We start from the raw sequence: 18,474 nt of genomic DNA, 5'->3' as shown, positions 1-18,474 counted from the left end.
TATATGTATTTTTTAAAACTTCCTCTGAACGCAGGTTTAGAGCTATTTAAATGGCAACAGTTGACTCTCCGGGTCTTGAGAACCAGCATTATCCCAGGACTTGGTCAGCAGCCCAAGAGAAACCTGCAAGGAAATACCCCCAACAGATGTGCTCAGCGTTCTTTCCCCAATTCTTTTTTTTATATATTTATTTATTTATTTGACAGAGAGATCACAAGTAGGGAGAGAGGCAGGCAGAGAGGGGGGAAACAGGCTCCCCGCTGAGCAGAGAGCCCGATGCGGGGCTCGATCCCAGGACCCTGAGATCATGACCTGAGCTGAAGGCAGAGGCTCAACCCACTGAGCCACCCAGGCACCCCATCTTTCCCCAATTCTTGAAACTGCTTCGCATCAATATAGTCTTTGTGCCTGTGTGTCCAGTGGCCCTTGTCATCACAGATCTGATACAGCAGCCTTAATAACATTTTAGATTTCTCAAAAGTTTTCAAAATGTTTAGATTTCTTTTTCCAGCTGTCTGCGGTGTATTTTTACTATTGTCTTTCATTATGGAATATTTCCAATCCTTAGGGCAAGAGTAGAAAAATGAGAGTATTTCAGTGAGCTCAGGGTTGCATTCAACCTGTGGGTTCTTTGTGGAGATTTGGGAATGTACGGGGTAGCAAGATGCCTGAGGAAGCACGAGTCGCTTCTGAATTCACTATCACTAACTTCAATGAGCCATGACATGGAAATTCACGCCGTAACTGGCCATGCATTGGACCATTTTCGTCTCCACCAGCTACAATAGCAACATTTGAGGAACACTTTTTCCTCTCCACTTGCTTTGCTTGATCCATACAAAATTTTCAAACATAGCTATTGAAAAATCAGTGTTGAGTGTTACAGATACTACCCATGTCTCCAAGTGGCATGATAGTACTTGCTCTCTCAGATGAAAAAGGCTATCAGGTGCAAATCATGGGCTCAGAAATCTGAACAGGCTTAACGCTCACCCCTGCTGTTCACTAGGAAAAGCGCCTTATCCTGTCTGCAGTCTTCCTCCAGAAACAGAGGAGGAGAAGGTCCACCTCTCTGTTGTGAGGACGGAGTGTGATTTTATACATGAAATGCTTAGCATGGTGCTTGATGTGCAGTGAGGACTCAGTAAATGTAGGTGTTGCTAGCACCAGATTGTCTTTGTGTGCCAGGACCCTCATTACTCAGTACACGTTTCCTGAGAACCTGGGATGGGTCAGGCTGTAGGAATGTGACGATAAATAAGACCTCTTTCATCCAGGAGCACAGCACGTTCGGTCTGATGGGGAGGTCACAATCTGGCTGTCAGAGACCGACCCAGACCTTACTTCCCCTCCACGGTGCTTTCTTAAGATGTTTGATTTTATAAATCAGGAGATATTCACATAAAAATCCTGGTTTCGCTTTTCTCCTGAAAAAAGACCGGCATGCCAGGCCACCCCATAAATCATTTATGCACTTCCCGTTTTTTTCGGTTCCTACTTTCCCAGCATCCCCATCACCTGTAAACACCTGACTCCACATCCCGGGTCTGATACTGCAGATGGAGCTGTGGCCATTCAGGCCGAATGGCAGGAGGCAAAAGCCACAAAGTGGGCAGGGGCTGGATGGTGGAAAGCCTCGTGGACCAAGGGAAAACCTCTGGACTGGTTTTTAACCAGTGAGATGGTGAGGAATGAGATGATGAGGAAATGAGCCATGTGAAAAGACCCTTCTGAATGCCCTGTGAAAAATCCCTTAGAAAACATCAAAGCTTGAAGGCAGGGAGAGAGTTAAAAAGTTGTTAGAGTAACTGAGATGAAGGTTGACGGAGGAGGATAGGGACCAAGACTGACTTCTGTGCATCGTGGCAGCTGACTGGCTGGGTGGTGGGTGCTGCTACTGAGAGAAGAAAGCTAGGAGGAAGAGCATATTTGTGGGGAAGGGTGCATAAAGTGGACTGGGTCTAAGACAACAGGCTTGAGAGGGCTGTTCAGCCCAAAGGCAGTCAAATTCAGTGATTTTTTAAAGATGCCTTTCAGGGATGCCTGGGTGGCTCAGCTGGTTAAGCAGCTGCCTTCGGCTCAGGTCATGATCCCAGCATCCTGGGATCGAGTCCCACATCGGGCTCCTTGCTTGGCAAGGAGCCTGCTTCTCCCTCTGCCTCTGCGTGCCATTCTGTCTGTGCTCGCTCTCTCTCCCTCTCTCTCTCTCTGACAAATAAATAAAATCTTTTAAAAAAAATAAAAATAAAAAATAAAGATGCCTTTCAGACACAGATTGTCTCCTGCTGATCTGGGTCCTTGGCCTCCCACTCTAGAGCATGTGGATACACTAGAAAAGGACAGCCTTTGCCTGGATCAGCCCCACCCAACTCCTCCTTGACCTGAGGCCTGAATTAGCTGAAATCCTGTCAGCAAGAGCTCCCCAGCACCTTCCTGTGCCCCTCTGCAGTCTTGGCAGCACTAGGAATTACTTAGGTAAAGCTGGATGCCAGTCCTGCCTGTGACACTTAGTTGAGTCTCTGTGCCTCAGATTCCTTCCCAATCAAATGAGGACAGTAATGGGCTCAATCTCCTATAAAATATAAATGAATACACTTAGAGTGATGCCTTTGGGAGCACACAGGAAATGCCGTGGAAGCGTTAGCTGCCATTAATTTCACGAGATCCTTCTCGTGTATTGAATTTCAGATTTCCGTGTAGGAAGGAAACTATTATTTAATGGCTACTGATTATGTACTTGTCACTTAGTAGGCACTTTCAAAACAGTACCTCATTTATTCTGACAAAAACAGTAGTAATCATAATAATACCCTCCACCATTTATTGAGCATTAACTGTCTGTTAGGACCTGAACAGAGTGCTTATCTCCATCCTCCCCATCATGAAAGCATTATTATTACCATCTCCATTTTGCAGATGAGTGGCCTGAGTATTCCAGAAGTTAATTCACTTGCCCAGGGGCTTAGGGGCAGTAAATGTCACAAGAAGGATTCAAAGACTTACGTGTTGGACTCATATGCCAGTCAGGCCACTCTGCCTCTCCAAGAGATCATTGACGTTAACCTATAAAGAAACAGGTTTGGAGAAGTCTAGTTTGTCCTAACCTATAGGTAGAGAAATTTGGATGTAAGCCACTATGTGACCCCAAAGTCCAAGCTTTCTCCTCTCTTCAGGTAATACTAAAGAGTTAGACCCATGGAATCTGTGTGTTTCCATTGATGTGTGGGAAATACGAAAAATAACCACATGGAGAGTGATAGGTCCATAATCAAAGGAGCGAGACTGATACAAAGCGAAGGTCAAGGAAAGCTTTATTTCTTGCTAAGCATGGAGAATCAAACTGACCATTCGGGGCCGCCTCTTACAGAGAGAGTGACCCCTCCCAGCCTCACAGATGAACTTTTATAGAGCAAAGGCCATGTGGTTGAGCCTGGCCACACACAGGTGGCCAATGAGATTGCAACACACAGAGAAAGCTGCACAGTCATGCTAAGTCACACAGGGGTGGTCAATTAAATTACAGTTCACCCCATAGTAGCTATTTGAACGAGCCTATCACCTTGGTCAGAATTGGCGCCCAAAAGGCGGGGGCCCACACTCCTTGGTACCTAGGGAGACAGTATGGGCGCCCCACTGATTGGATGTCTCCACCTGGCCAGACTCATCCCTGCATTTGGGCTCTGTTATCTCCACCTGACCTGACCCGCCCTTGTATTTGGGCTCTGTTATCAGGGACTGGTCGACCACATTTTACTGGTTTCCCGACTTGCTTTTTTTTTTTTTTTTTAATTTATTTATTTGACAAAGAAAGAGAGAGAGAGATCACAAGTAGGCAAAGAGGCAGGCAGAGAGAGTGGGGGAAGCAGACTCCCCGCTGAGCAGAGAGCCGGATGTGGGGCTCAATCCCAGGACCCTGAGACCATGACCTGAGGCGAAGGCAGAGGCTTAACCCAGGTGCCCCCCGACTTGCTTTTAAGCAAGTTCGGGGTGGGGGAGCGGTTGGGGAGGGCCCAGGGTCAGTTTAAGTTTTACTGCATAAATGACAAAATCATGGTTTAATCAGATGGAATCGCTCTGGCTAAATAAGCCCTTACAGAGAGTTCTTCATAAAGCAAATCTATTCCATTTCAAGGACTGCCCTTTAAAACTGTGCCGTACCTAAATTTTTAGTGTAAAAATGGCTCTTCCTGTGTGACATTATGGTAATGATACAGGGGGGAGGAGAGGACTTGAATAGGTTGCACCCTCTGAGATCACTGATACTTGACCCTTTCTTGACTTACAACATGGCAAATTCATATGCTCCAACCTATATTTCTTTGGTGTTCTTTAGTGGGGGGGAGGGGTGTCTCTATAATCCTGACATTCTTTTGAAAATTTTCTAGTTTGTGAAATCCCAAAGTCTGAAACCATCTGTTTTGCAAGTGATTCAATCAAAGCATGCAAGGAAAGAGATTATTAGTAAAAGCTGACTTTGGTTTTGAACCTGAATAAGTAGGAGGCTGATACTGTTTCTAATTTTTAAAACAATGACATAAAAAAAATGAGAAAAACCAGATTTGTAGAGGAAGATAATGAGTGTAGAATTTTAATTTATTTTTTTTAAGTTATATTTATTTATTTGAGAGAGAAGAGGAGAGCACACATGGAGGGAGGGGCAGAGGAAGAAGCAGACTCCCCTCGCTGAGCAGAGAGCCTGATGTGGGCTCAATCCCAGGACCCTGGGATCTTGACCTGATCTGAAGGCAGACACTCGACTGACTGAGCCACCCAGCCTCCCCTAGAATTTTAACTTTCTTTTTTCCTTCTTAAGATTTTATTTATTGTGAGAGTGAGCATGAGAAAGGGGGAGGGCCAGAGGAAGAGCAGATTCCCCACTGAGCAAGGAGCCCAATGTAGGGTTCAATACTGGGACTTCAGGACCTGACCTGAGCTGAAGGCAATCGCTTGACCAACTGAGCCACCCAGGCACCCTAGAAGTTTAACTTTTTTTTTCTTTTTTTTTTAAGATTTTATTTATTTATTTGACAGACAGAGATGACAAGTAGGCAGAGAGGCAGTCAGAGAGAGGAGGAAGCAGGCTCCCTGCTGAGCAGAGAGCCTGATGTGGGGCTCGATCCCAGGACCCTGGGATCATGACCTGAGCCAAAGGCAGAGGCTTTAACCCACTGAGCCACCCAGGTGCCCCTAGAAGTTTAACTTTTAAGGGAATAATATGCCATGTGATTTCTGGTACAGGTTCATTTTATCAATTTTTATATTTTATTTTGCTTTAAAAAATCTTAAATGAAGTATAATTGACATTAGTTTGTCAATTTTGCTACTGGGCTTGATTAAAAATTATTCCTAAGTGTTTTTAAAGTGCTGGCATCCAAGTTTGGAAAAATAGGTTAAAATGTGTTTCTGATGATTATAGGTCTTAATTCCAGGCTGGAATTCTCAGACGTATATCCTGCTTACTTTTTTTTTTTTTTTTTTTAAAGATTTTATTTATTTACTTGACGGAGAGATCACAAGTAGGCAGAGAGGCAGGCAGAGAGAGAGGAGGAAGCAGGCTCCCAGCGGAGCAGAGAGCCTGATGCGGGACTCGATCCCAGGACTCTGAGATCATGACCTGAGCCGAAGGCAGCGGCTTAACTCACTGAGCCACCCAGGCGCCCCTCCTGCTTACTTTTAAACAGCTGGACCATGTACTTAAAATCCATTTTTATTTTATTTTTTTTTTTTAAAGATTTTATTTATTTATTTGACAGAGAGAGATCACAAGTAGGCAGAGAGGCAGGCAGAGAGAGAGAGGAGGAAGCAGGCTCCCCGCGGAGCAGAGAGCCCGATGCGGGACTCGATCCCAGGACCCTTTATCCCCAACGTGTAGTCCGTCAAGAACTGCAGGATTTCTGGTTCAGCTAGGGGAGCAGATGTCACTGTGCGAACCTTATTCTCTGTTTCAGATCCTCTATGAAAACTGCATCTATAACAATAGCCTAGGAACTCCCTTGTAAGAAGCCAGAGACAATGTGTCTGAGTCAGCACCGGCCTCTCTTCTGTGACAGTATGTGACAGTATGCAAATTGCCAATGACCAAGTTCAAGTGCGTTCAGATAGGAGGCATTTTTCACAGCTCATTGTACTTTATATCTTGTATTTCTGAAAAATCACTTGAGATTTGCCTACATGATAAATTCCCCTTTCCTGGTCATAAAAAAGACAGTAAATTTACAGCGAGGTCTGTTCCCTTCATGAGAGTCACAGGAGGAAAGCTCTTGGCTTTTTCCTCCATTCTCTCTGCCTGTGCATCATAAATGAAGAAGATAATATAGAGACGCGAGGGTAGCAGGTAAAGGTAACCTCATGAACTCAGAGACAGCAGAAATAGAGGTGCACATTTTTAACACAAATTCCCATCTTTGACGTCTGCTAGCTTGCTTTCACTCCCAACCCCTTTAACTGGTCTCCTGCAAAGACTTGTTACGTGAAATTCAACTTGCCTGGGAGGAAGCTATTGCTTATTAGATTTTTTAAACTGAGAAAATAATCTAACAGTCATAATTATTAGCCCTAAGGACCCCACGAAGGAAAAGGATGCATTGGCAGAGCCCCGAACTCAGACCTTCTTACCTATGTGTGTGCAGCTCACACATTGTTCTTTGAGCCTGTGAAGTTTTCACTTCTCTGGAGAAGTCTTGTCAACATGATTTTTAAGGCCCTGTAATCTAAAACCCATATTGTATATCTTACCTTTCTAAGGGAGCAGAAAGTAAGCAAGTTTAGTAGGGAAGGCCTCTTCTGTCCCAGACGCTACACCAGCCACAGGACGTACCACCATGAACAGGACACACAAATCTTACCTTGTAGGTGCTTTCAGAACTCCTGAGAATCTTGACCGCTCACGCTTTCGCGGCATTTCCTGTGTGCTCCAAAAGGCATCATTCTAAGTGTATTGATTTACATTTTATGGGAGATTGAGCCTATTACTGTCCCCTTTTGATTGGGAAGGAAACTGAGGCACAGAGACTCAACTAAGTGTCACAGGCAGGACTGGCATCCAGCTTTACCTAAGTAATTCCTAGTGCGGCCAAGACTGCAGAGGGGCACAGGAAGGTGCTGGGGAGCTCTTGCTGATAGGATTTCAGCTAATGCAGACTTCAGGTCGGGGAGGAGTTGGGTGGGGCTGATCCAGGCAAAGGCTGTCCTTTTCTAGTGTATCAGCATGCTCCAGAGGGAGAGGCCTAGGACTCAGATCAGCAGGAGACAATCTGTGTCTGACAGGCATCTTTTAAAAATCACCGAGTCTATTTTATTTTTTATTATAATAAAAAAGGGGGGGGGACACAAAACCACAGGCTAAATATTAGAAATACTTTGAAGCTTCAATTTCGTTAATGACAAATTTAAATAACATTATATATTATAATAAACATCTATAATGGAATAGTAAAAAAAAAAAAAAAATCAGAGTCTGACTGTCTTTAGGCTGAGCAGCCCTCCCAAGTTTGCTTTCTCTGCTCGGTTTTCTTCCTTCATCTCCGTCTGGCTTACCTTCTGGCTTGACCCCTGTGAGTTTGTTATCCCGGATAGATCTTTTCTAGGCTCCACCTCATTTTAATCAGTAGTCTCTTGATCGCAGGTGATAAAACCTCGTCCTGACCTTACAGGGAGATTTACTGATAAGCTACAGGCCCTTTTTACAGTACAGCAGGAAAAGCAAAGTTGACAGCTTCAGGGATCGTTGGAACTTGAATCCTGGCGCCCCATAGGTGTCTGGATGTGTCTTTGACTCTCTATGTCTACAGACTTGCTTCCTTAGTTTAGTGGGAATGTGGCCATCGAAAATTCCGAAGCTTCTGGGCCAGAAAGGGGCTGACTCTCTTTCCTTGGGTCCGTGTTGGGAAATGCACAGGATGTTCTTAGGTGGTTCAGATATCTACCCTTGGACCAATTGCTGTGGCTGGACAGACAGGACATGTGGATTGCCCAAGTTTGGGATAGAAGTTCACCAGCTCTGATGATTATAAACTGGACATCCCTGTTATTATCTAGTATATAGACTATTCCCAGTGTTGCTTTTTATATCCACTGCTTGAAAGCTCCTTCTCTTGATCAGAGGAACTTGCTTGGCTCTCAAAGCATTTTCTTTCAGGAGCTTATAGTACTGTGCTGATGATTACAATATAATGCACATAGAACATGTTCTGTTGGGTTTGTTCCACAAAATAATATGATCTTTTCACCCTCCTTCCTCAGCCTTCTTATTTAGGGGTCTCCTGTGCAAAGTTGGCACCTTAGACTGTCCCAGAACCTCAGCTTTGAAGGCACTAAGAACTCCCTCAGTGCAGTAGTTGGAAGAGGAGCAAGTTCTAAATTTATGTTTAAACAAAACACAGAAGAAAGTGACGTACCCTAGGTCACTGGGGTGGCTAGTGCCACGAATTTTTTTTTGGCTGCCCAACCTCAAAATAAGTCGGCATGACTCGTTCTGATTTAATGTTGTATCTAAAAATGGAATCACCATGTTGAGGCTGGCTCCTAAGAATCTCATGTGTGTCCCTGGGAGGAGGTGAACAGCACATTGCCTTTCCCTTGTGGTTCCTCCTCGGTGAAGAGCAGGAGCTCTGCAGCGCAGTGCATCTGGTTAAGTTCTGGTTCAGCATATGCTCTAGCGTCTCATGCCCCAGTTAACTCTGCAGTTTGGATAATAGCCCTTACCCCACGGTTCTGTTGTGCACATCGGCCTCCGAAATAGGGATGGTGTGTAGGTCAGTAATTGGCAGTTAGTGCTCAGTAAGTTTTAGCTATCATCATCATCGTCATGCACTGGCCCCATCTCTGGGCCCAGAGGCTTAAGGGTAATCAGTATAAGAAATGGGACAGGGGCACCTGGGGGCTCAGTCGGGTAAGCATCTGCCTTTGACTCAGGTCATGAACTCAGGGCTCTGGGATCGAGCCCCACATCGGGCTCCCTGCTCAGCGAGAAACCTGCTTCCTCCCCTCTCTCTCTCTGCCTCCCTCTCTACTTGTGATCTCTCTCTGTCAAACAAATAAATAAAATCTTTAAAAAAAAAAGATAAAACACAGTGTTGCATAAATTGTGAGAAAATAACTTGGTGGTGCTATGGAAGGGGCATTGCCCAGGGGCTCAGGGAAGAATTATGCATGAAGGAACTTGTAAACTCGTAGCTTATAATCTGTTTTGGAGCACAGTTGGTGGGGGGGTTGTTAGGAGGAGTTCTCCAATGTTGGTCCCATATGGGAGAAATTGAGAGATAATCTGTATTTAAATGAGAAAGAGCTTTGGTCCTAAAAAAATAAGTGGGCAGATAAGGGAAATCACAATCCTCCCGGGGACCTAGGGGGCAGGCTCAGGATATTATGTGCTGGGGTTCTCAGGTGTTCTCAGGTGTAAACCAATAAGGAATTGATGAGACAGGATGGGACTGTAACCTAATCTAGCGATAATGAATGGCTGGACACGACCTGATCACTATCTATTGTATTGTTACAAATCTGATGGGAGCCCTTTGGATTAACTAGTTCGGTATGTTCGAAGAAGAAACCAGCGAGAGGGTAGGGGATATCAGATAGTACTCCAGCATCCCCCAAAGGAGAAAGTGTCTGTCCATGTAATTATTTTCACTAGCTCTATAGTAGAGTTAAGAATGTGGGTGTATCAGAGCTGGATTCCATTTACTATCATCATTAACATCTTTATTACATATTTGTTGTTTGCCAGGTACCATGCTAAGTGCTGTCCATATATTGCCTTGTTTAATCCTCACAATATCCCTAGAGCATAACAACCTTTATTTTTTCCCATTTTATAAACGAGACTGAGTAAGGCTTGGAGATGTCAGGAAATCAGCTCAGGTTGCAGAACTCTTAAGTCGAGGAACTAGGATCACAAACAACTACCCCTTTGCTATACAAGTCACACCTCTCGTCATCTTCAGATAGCTTACCTACCTGCAGTCTGTATGTTAGACCTGCCAGCTGGTGTCTCTCAGACATTTACCATGGGCTACAGTAAGCCCATCCTTTCTCCTATCCCAGTCAGTCTGTCTCCATGTTCCCTGCCTAGTCCAGGTCCAAATGCAGGAGTTCATGCCTGAGAGTAAACCATCAGATGATAATTTCCCCTGTGACTTTGCCTGAAAAGAAGGATGGGATATGGTGGGAGGCAGACATAAGCATTCTGGTTGATGTTTTGGTGTCAGGAAACCACCCTTTAGGTATGCACTGGTTTCCTGTGTGTTTTGGCAGTTTACTTCTCTCTAAAACCTGGACTTTGCACATTTCTGTGGGATTCAGGACTAAATTTAACTCTGTATCCTCCAGTGTCTTTGGTGACTTTCAGGGGGAAAAGTTCTAATATCAGAGTTCAAACCCTGAAAGAACTAAATATTCAGTACAAATACAAATTTAGAGGTTACTAGAATGGCAAAAGAAGAAAAAACTCTAGCTGAAGTGACCGTCAGTGGGTATCTGATAAGTTTAAACCCTGATAGCTCTGAAAGGGCTGAAAAGAAACATTTGGACATGGCAAGGCTGCATTCATTAACAAGACTTTGTTCAGATGGATGAACAAACTGGTGCTTTGGTCATTTTTGTAGCCCCGTGATGTTTGCTACAGTTGGAGAATGCATTTGAGCCCTGAAATGCCTGCAACTGGCTGTATCTTTTCTATTTCAGGAGGACATCTCCCAGGTGGCTGGTCAGCAGAAGGCACCGGAGTGTCCAACGGACAATGTACGTAATTTCCACCTTAGGTTTTGCTCTGCTGGGATGGTATGCGTTATAAATGGGTTCCAGAAGGAAAGGAAGTGATTGCAATGAAACTTGCTGGGAGGTTATGGTGTGTCTTAGAATTGGAGGTCAGCCCACAGCCATATCATTGATTCTAGGCAAGGTGTGTGGAAATAGTCTTTGTGCCTTTTTCTGGGCCAGTACTCTGAGCAGGTGTTTAAAAGTGAGCCATCCCTACAAACACATCTATACGTAAATTCTGAGAGTGCCGTGTCTTACTTAATGTCATTAATAAAAATCTTAAGTGGGAGAATTTGTAGTTCTATAAAAATGCAAATACAGTAACTTTGGTGTTCCTTGCATTTTGAATTCACTTCTCTTAAAAAAAAAAAACTATAAATCTCTGTCAAATTTTTGTACTTTTGTTGGTATTGAGTTTTTTCTTTTTAAAATCTTGATTCTTATTTCTGTGTGCTAGGTGATACGTTCATACTACTAAAATTTACATTATTACTGTATTAGCTGTCATTATATTTAAGGAGCTAGAGCTTGCATGGTATTTCAAACACTGCCAGAGAAAATAAATTTGTAAAGTCTCCAAACTTACATACTAAAAACCCAAGTAAAAATGAGTAGGTGTAGGAGTGCCTGGGTGGCTCGGTCCATTGAGCATCCAACTCTTGATTTTGGCTCAGGTCATCATTTCATGTTATGAAATCAAGCCTTGCATTGAGCTCCACGCTCAGCGGGGAGGCTGCCTGCGACTCTCCCTTGCCCCCGACTTGCTCACGTGCTCTCTCTCTAAAATAAAATTTTTTAAAAAAATGAGTAGGTGTGGGGATGCCTGGCTGGGTCAGTAGCTCTAGCAGAGAACCAGCCTGAGGTCAGTGGGCAACACCTGCTGTGAGCCTGGGTCAGCTCATTATGAAGAACTTCCAACCCCTTGAGCTGTTCCAAACCACCCACATGGTTTCTAATCAGCAGCTGGCTGGTCATTTATTATCAAAAGACATGAAGACATTGATAGCTATTATCAGTTGAAATCTTAAGCTTTTCTGGCATAGTGATAGGTGTATTTATGTTCTTCTCTCTTTGATCTTTTCAACAAGCTCGTAAAGTTTAGAAATACCACTACCAGTTTACAGATGGGAAAGTTTATGCGTAAGGAGGCGATGTGACTCTCCTTTGGCCACACAACTAGTCAGCACTAGCAAGGTCAACAATTCATATATTCTTCGAATGGTGATTTTTGTTTTGCATCATAAATGAACTGTAGATTCCTTCCCCAGAAAAACACTGTTAAACAAATTAAACATAATTTTGGTACAACACAGGATTTTTTGTAATTCCCAAAATTTTGTAATTGCCTTTTGTGGGTCTCTTGGAAACCCTGGGTAAAGAACCCATGGTTTAACTTTAAGCAGTAACTCTCAAAACAAAACTTGCCTGGGCTCCACCTAGGTCCTGATTTACTTAGTCCCTGACAATTTCTGTTATGAAGACAGCATTTGAGAACCACTGGTTTAGTTAGGTTGGATAACCTAGAACGTCCATTCCAACTCTCATGTTTGAATAGTAGCTATTAAACAGCCAATCCAACCCTTCCTATCTTTCATTCTTAGTAGTTTGGGTTTGTGCCAATTGAAGAGTCACAGGACCACACGTCCCATCCATCACCACACCCACCAACAAGAGGTCAGCCTCTAAAAATAGATGTTGGATGTTTCACTTGGTTTCTGTGGACTGTTTCCTTACTTTTTAATTGAGTTCAATCCTATCACTATCTGTTGGAAACATATAATGCACAATGCAGTGGGATGCTACCCACATCTGGGATATAATGATTAGCACAAACATTACTGATTTAAAAATCACATGATTCTGGGGCCCCTGGGTAGCTCAGCCAATTAGGTGTCCTACTCTTGGTCCTGGCTCAGGTCATGATATCTTGGATAGGGCTCTAGGCTCAGCAAAGAGTCTGCTTGAAGATTTTCTTCCTCTGCCCCTCACCCCCCACTTAGGCACGGATTCTCTCTCAAATAAATGGGGATGCCAGGGTGGCTCAATCAGTTAAGAGCCCGACTCTTGATTTCAACTCAGGTCATGATCTCAGGGTTCTGGAATCAAGTTCTGTGTCGGGCCCCTTGCTCAGTGGGGAGTCAGCTTTTCCCTCCGCCAGCTGCTCCCCCTGCTTGTGCCTTCTGTCTCTCTCTCTCTCTCTGACAAATAAACAATAAAATCTTTTAAAAAAATTTTTTTTAATTGGTTAAAAAAAAAAACAAAATAAGGGGCGCCTGGGTGGCTCTGTCAGTTAAGCATCTGCCTTGGGCTCAAGTCATGATTCCAGGGTCCTGGGATTGAGCCCCCTCCCTCTGCATGCTGCTCCCCCTACTTGTGCTCTCTCTGCCAAATAAATAAAATTAAATTTTAAAAAAATACATTTTTTAATCACATGATTTTTTTCACTAAGAACTCTAGCAGCTTTGTTAATGATGTGCTTTTTAAAGGTGATAGAAAACAAAAGTGGGACATAAGTGCTGTATGAATTAAGATCAGGTTCAATCTCTATAAGAAGTTTCTCTTCTGTATCAAGTATGGGTATATCAGTCTGAGAATGATGTGGTATCTCCCAGTGTCACACACTCAGGCATCTGATTACCATCCTCAAAAAAATGCATCCAGTTTTGATTTAAGACGGCTGCTCGGGCAGTTGTCATCTGCATTCCAGTTAGAGAGAAGAGGAGGACAGGATCCTTACCCTGCAGAAAATGACCTGAAAATTGTACAGTTCACATCTGTTTACATCTACTGACCAACACCTAGTCCAAGGACACTGGAAAGTATGGTCCTCAGAGTCATTGGTATCTAGGTGGTTCCATTGTTCAGTTTTCTGGTAGTAAACCTGTATTTGTCATTTTTCCACTTCCCTCTTTTTAAATCACTGAAAATATGTCTTTGAATAAGTCTTCTGAAGTAAGTATATGGTCTTTATTAAATGTTGGTGAGAAAAACTACAGAAAAGAAAATGAACGTCCATAGAACCAGTGCATAGCAGCGGTTTGATAAACATTTTAAATCTGTATCGTTCTGGGGCGCCTGGCTGACTGAGACAGTAGAACACACACACATATCCCAGGGTTATGAGCTCAAGCCCCCAGTGGGGGTAGAGATGCTTAAAAATAAAATCCTTAAAAAATAAAAATAAAAAAAGAATTTGTAACATTCTTTCGCTACTACTGACTTTTAATCTGACCTCCTCCTCCAAATAGCTGTGTGACTGAGACATGTTACTTGACAGTGGTTTCTTTGTCTGGAAAAGAAAGTAATAATGTCTCACTCTCCAGGTTGTTCTTAGGATTTAAAGAGTTCATGGATGTAAGAGCGTTTTTTAAAAACGGGAAAGCACAACACAGATACACAGTGGCTGGTGTTGTTCTAGTTTTTATATGCTGCACCGTGCCTTGTACTAAGGCACGGCCTTCCACTGCCAGAATCTTGAGGTGTCATTGTTCTGGAGCAGTTACCTTGATCCTATTTCTAGACTCCAGGGACAGCCTGGTGCTTCACTGCCTCCACCAGAATCTTCCAGCTGGGGATGGGTTCCCTGGCTAACTACAGATCCAGAAGGCAGGTCAGGTCTCTACCTATGTTTCTTAACTGCCTGTTAAGCGAGCATGGAGTCCTTTTGGTTTTCCTCGGTTTTCCAATACTAATATTCATTGGAGGTATTATCCACAGAAATCCAGAATTATGAGTTAACTTTCCAAAGCTCACATAGCAAAGGTCTCTGTACCTCTATTGAAGTACAAATCCATTTTCCGCTGTGAGTTTCCATGTCTTTAATTTTGCTCTTCTCTATCCATTCATCGACTCCTTCATTCATCGAACATTTATTGAGGGTCTACTATGTTCCAGGTACTGGGAATCAAGGGTGAATAAGGTATCGTTCTTTAGGGTGAATTAAAATGGCATTGGTGTACCTGGCACTTACTAGACTTTCAGTGGATGCTTATTTCCTCTTCCTGGCCCTCATGTTGCTCAATTAACCTGCCTAATGCATTTAACTATTGTGGATGTATCCAGAAGAGAAGGACATTGTCGTATGCTCAGAACATCTGCAGCATGGGTTGCTTTTCAGTGGGCACAACCTGGGTATGTGGACTTCACATCGATTTCATCAGAATCAATGGAAATTGAAAAAATTTTTCTTCTGCTTCCCAGCCCCAGCATCATATACAGACCACAATGATAGAGTATCGTCAGCTGTTAAACTTCCCTTCCTCCATCCACCCTTCACTGAAGCATCTTGGGTGTCAAGTTCGTTAGGGAAGCATGGGGGATGGGGCAGAAATCATCCTAACTTCCTCCTGCCACCTCTTCCACTCTAAATTCTCAGAAGACATTGCTGGAGTGCCACCATTGTTTGGGGAACAACACACCAGTTTTAAAACCTCATCCTTTGGTTTTTCGTTCTCGTCTTTGACATTCGTCTAATTTTCCCTTCTTTTGTAGGCTGTCAGCCAGATGAAACAGCAGCAAAAAAATTCAACAAAAGTCTCCTTCAGTTCACAAGAGATCCCTTTAGCACCATCGTATCACTCAGTGGATGCGGATTTCACAAACTATGGTATGATTCTTTCCATGAGCCGAACTGAATTGACTCCTCCAACATGAGAAAAGGAGGGAATTGTGATATCCTGAAAAGCACCCTGGACCGGGAGTCGGGAAGCCTGGCTCTGTACCCCTCCTCTGCTTCCTTAGCTCCAAGTCTTGGCCAGGCCGCCATTTTCCTCAACCTGCTACTGTGGTTGCCTGTTTATTGAGTATGAAGGTGCTAAAACAAAAAAGGTCCTCAGTAAATACTGTTTACATATGAGGCTTACAAATTATTCTGTAATCTCTCCAAAAGATTGTGTTTGGTATATGAGTATTATCTCCTAAAAATCATTTTCAGTCAAATTGTTAGCCTTGCATATGTTGATGTAAGTTATTTGAAGACTGTTAATTTTCAGTGCTTAAAGACATGAGTATTCACTTTCTCTCTTTGAATTCCTGGCATGAATTATGCTGACTGGCAGTTGAAATAGAATTTCAGAATGAATAGTGAGTATTTCCACTTTGCTTTTACGTAATATAAGTCTGTAAAATAACAAATAAAATAAAAATCAAACACGTGCTCACCAGTGGCAAAGCACACCCCTGCATGAATTTAACAGGCCTGACACCTTTATGTATTTGTCTTGTGCATATTTTTTCATAAATATTAACTCAAAAACTTTAGCAAGCAGGTATTATTCCAAAATACTAGATTTTTGCTAAAATACTTAATGAATGTGGTCAGCAGACTATGACCCATAGGTCAGATTTGGCCCACCATCTGTTTTGTATGGTCTGCAAGCTAAAAATGGTTTTCATATTTTTAAGGGGTTGGAAAAAGTCAAAAGAACATTTCATGAAAACTCTCTGAAATCCAGACTTCCATGTCCACAAATAAAATTTTCTTGGAATACTCATTTGTTTACCTGTTGTCTAAGGTTCCTGTCACACAATAAGAATTGAGTATTTCAGCAGGGAATGTGTGGTCTGTAAAGCTCAAAATACTTATCACCTGGCCTTTTACTAAGACAGCAACCACCATGTAGACCCATTGAGTTTTGATAAGATGCATCACATATTTATATCTTGGTAACAGAAATTAATTTCCCATTATTTAATCTGTGGAAATTCTACTCATTCAGTCCTCTACTTAGCAAACATTGGGGGCTCGATCTGTCAGGCTTCGGGCTGGGCTGTTTGGGAAAAATACATACCAGCCCTAACTCAGGACCGGCTAGGGTGAGACAGAAGTGGAGGAAGAGAAGCACCGTCCCCAGCATCTCTGACTCTCTGTCCTCTCTTCTTACTCAAGAGGCTCTACTAGGGGTGCCTGGGTGGCTCAGCAGGTCAAAGCCTCTGCCTTCGGCTCAGGTCATGGTCTCAGGGTCCTGGAATCAAGCCCTACATCAGGCTCCCTGCTCAGCAGGGAGCCTGCTTCCCCCTCTCTCTCTGTCTGCCTCTCTGCCTACTTGTGATTTCTCTCTGTCAAATAAATAAAACCTTTAAAAACAAAAGAGGCTACACTAGTCATTTACAGAAGGATAAACTTTGTAAAGCATTCATGAAATTATGCACTATTGCACATTGTTTTTAGTGTAAGTGAATGGAAAATGGAGTGTGAAATGCATATGCTGCCAAAAGATCTAGAGTCAAATTAGGTTTCTAATTTAATATTCTCCTCCTAATAGGGCATTTTTTATTGTTACCAAGGTTGTATCACTAAATTTCTCACTCCTTAACTGGGAGGCCATTAGATTAATAAATTCCATGTGGTCAGAAAGAGTAACTGTATGCCTGCCACATTACGCCAGCTGCTGGACTGGGCACCTCACACACATTGTTCATTTACTTCCTATTAGAACGCGGCTCGTTACATGCATTTTTTGGCTGAAGAATGAGCCTCCATTTCACCCACCTATTAATTCCCTTCTTGGGAGCTTAAATGCATGTCCCCACCACTCCAGAACCTGCTTTATTATTACTATTACTGAGTCAGAGCAGAACCCTCCACAGGCTTACCTAGAGCCTGTTTCCTTTTGTTTAATATCAGGGATTGGCAAACTTTTTCTGTAAAGAGCCAGATAGTAAATATTTAAGGCTTGCGGACCATATGGTCTCTGTTGCAACGACTCAGCTCCGCTGTCGCAGGGTGCTAACAGCCGTAGACTGGAAGTAAATGGATTAGCAGGGCTGTGTTCCAATACAACTTCATTTATGGACATTGAAATTTGAATTTCATGTAATTTTCACATGTCTTGAAATGTTATTTTTCTTTTTTTTTTTTTCCAAACTTTTGAAAATGTGAAAATCATTTTTAGCCTGCAGGCCAGGATTTGGGGGCCTGCAATTGTGCAGCTGTTTAATGAGCTTTGTGAATCCCAGGCTGGGCCCTGTGCATTAGCTGCCGCTGACCAGCAGGTGGAGCCCTTTATTATCAGCCCTTAACTAAGCTGTTCCCTTGGGAAAGAATCGGTACTCCCCATAATCAAACTTAGTTGTCAAAGAAGGTAATCATCTCTGGAGGCTGTTATTGTACAAGAAGCTCTTGAAGCTAACATTTTGAATATTTTGATTTTTCAATTGGTTAGGTTCAGTCACCTGGAAAATGCACACTTGTAGAAGTTACGCTAGATAAAAGGGTTGTATTAAACATCTTTTCCTAGCCAGTAAATATTTTTTTTCCACTCATTTTTTTAGAGAAACCCAATCTAAAGCGATGATTTAGGGGCACCTGCGTAACTTAGTCCGTGGAGTGACCGACCCTTGTTTTCAGTTTACGTCTTGATCTCAGGGTCGTGAGTTCAAGCCCCATGCTGGGCTCCACATTGGCGGTGGAACCTACTTAAGAAAATTAAATAAATAAAATAAAACAACGATTTTAAAAAGTAAACCTTGGGGCACCTAGCTGGCTTAGTCAATAGAGCTAAAAAGTAAAAAGTAAATCTTTATAAAATAGCAGTAACAAGTTTTTCAGCTATGGACCCAGCAGTTACTTTTTGAATGTTGTGTTTATGACATTTTTTTTTTAACCATGTATATATTTTGGGATCGTTGTTAGATAATTCTTATTTTCAGCCACATCATACTTTATTGATGAAATCCTTTATATATCTTAATTCATGATATGCTCTAATTAAAAGT

The 18,474-nt window shown here is 42.8% G+C and overlaps 1 protein-coding gene across 8 annotated transcripts in view; it reads left to right on the top strand.

Moving 5' to 3' along the window:
- The window catches only part of PATJ (PATJ crumbs cell polarity complex component), a 373,536-nt gene that overhangs the window by 281,784 nt on the left and 73,278 nt on the right, over window positions 1–18,474 (top strand). For all 8 annotated transcript variants that reach the window (XM_032302603.1, XM_032302602.1, XM_032302601.1 and 5 more), the window contains 2 exons: window positions 10,684–10,740; window positions 15,250–15,364. In XM_032302603.1, the coding sequence (XP_032158494.1) occupies window positions 10,684–10,740; window positions 15,250–15,364 (172 nt within the window). The remainder of the gene's footprint in view (window positions 1–10,683; window positions 10,741–15,249; window positions 15,365–18,474) is intronic.

Source organism: Mustela erminea, chromosome 10, assembly GCF_009829155.1.
Source record: "Mustela erminea isolate mMusErm1 chromosome 10, mMusErm1.Pri, whole genome shotgun sequence".
Classification (NCBI taxonomy): Eukaryota; Metazoa; Chordata; class Mammalia; order Carnivora; family Mustelidae; genus Mustela; species Mustela erminea.
Note: the sequence above shows the minus strand (reverse complement) of the source record. Positions and strands in the feature narration are given on the sequence as shown.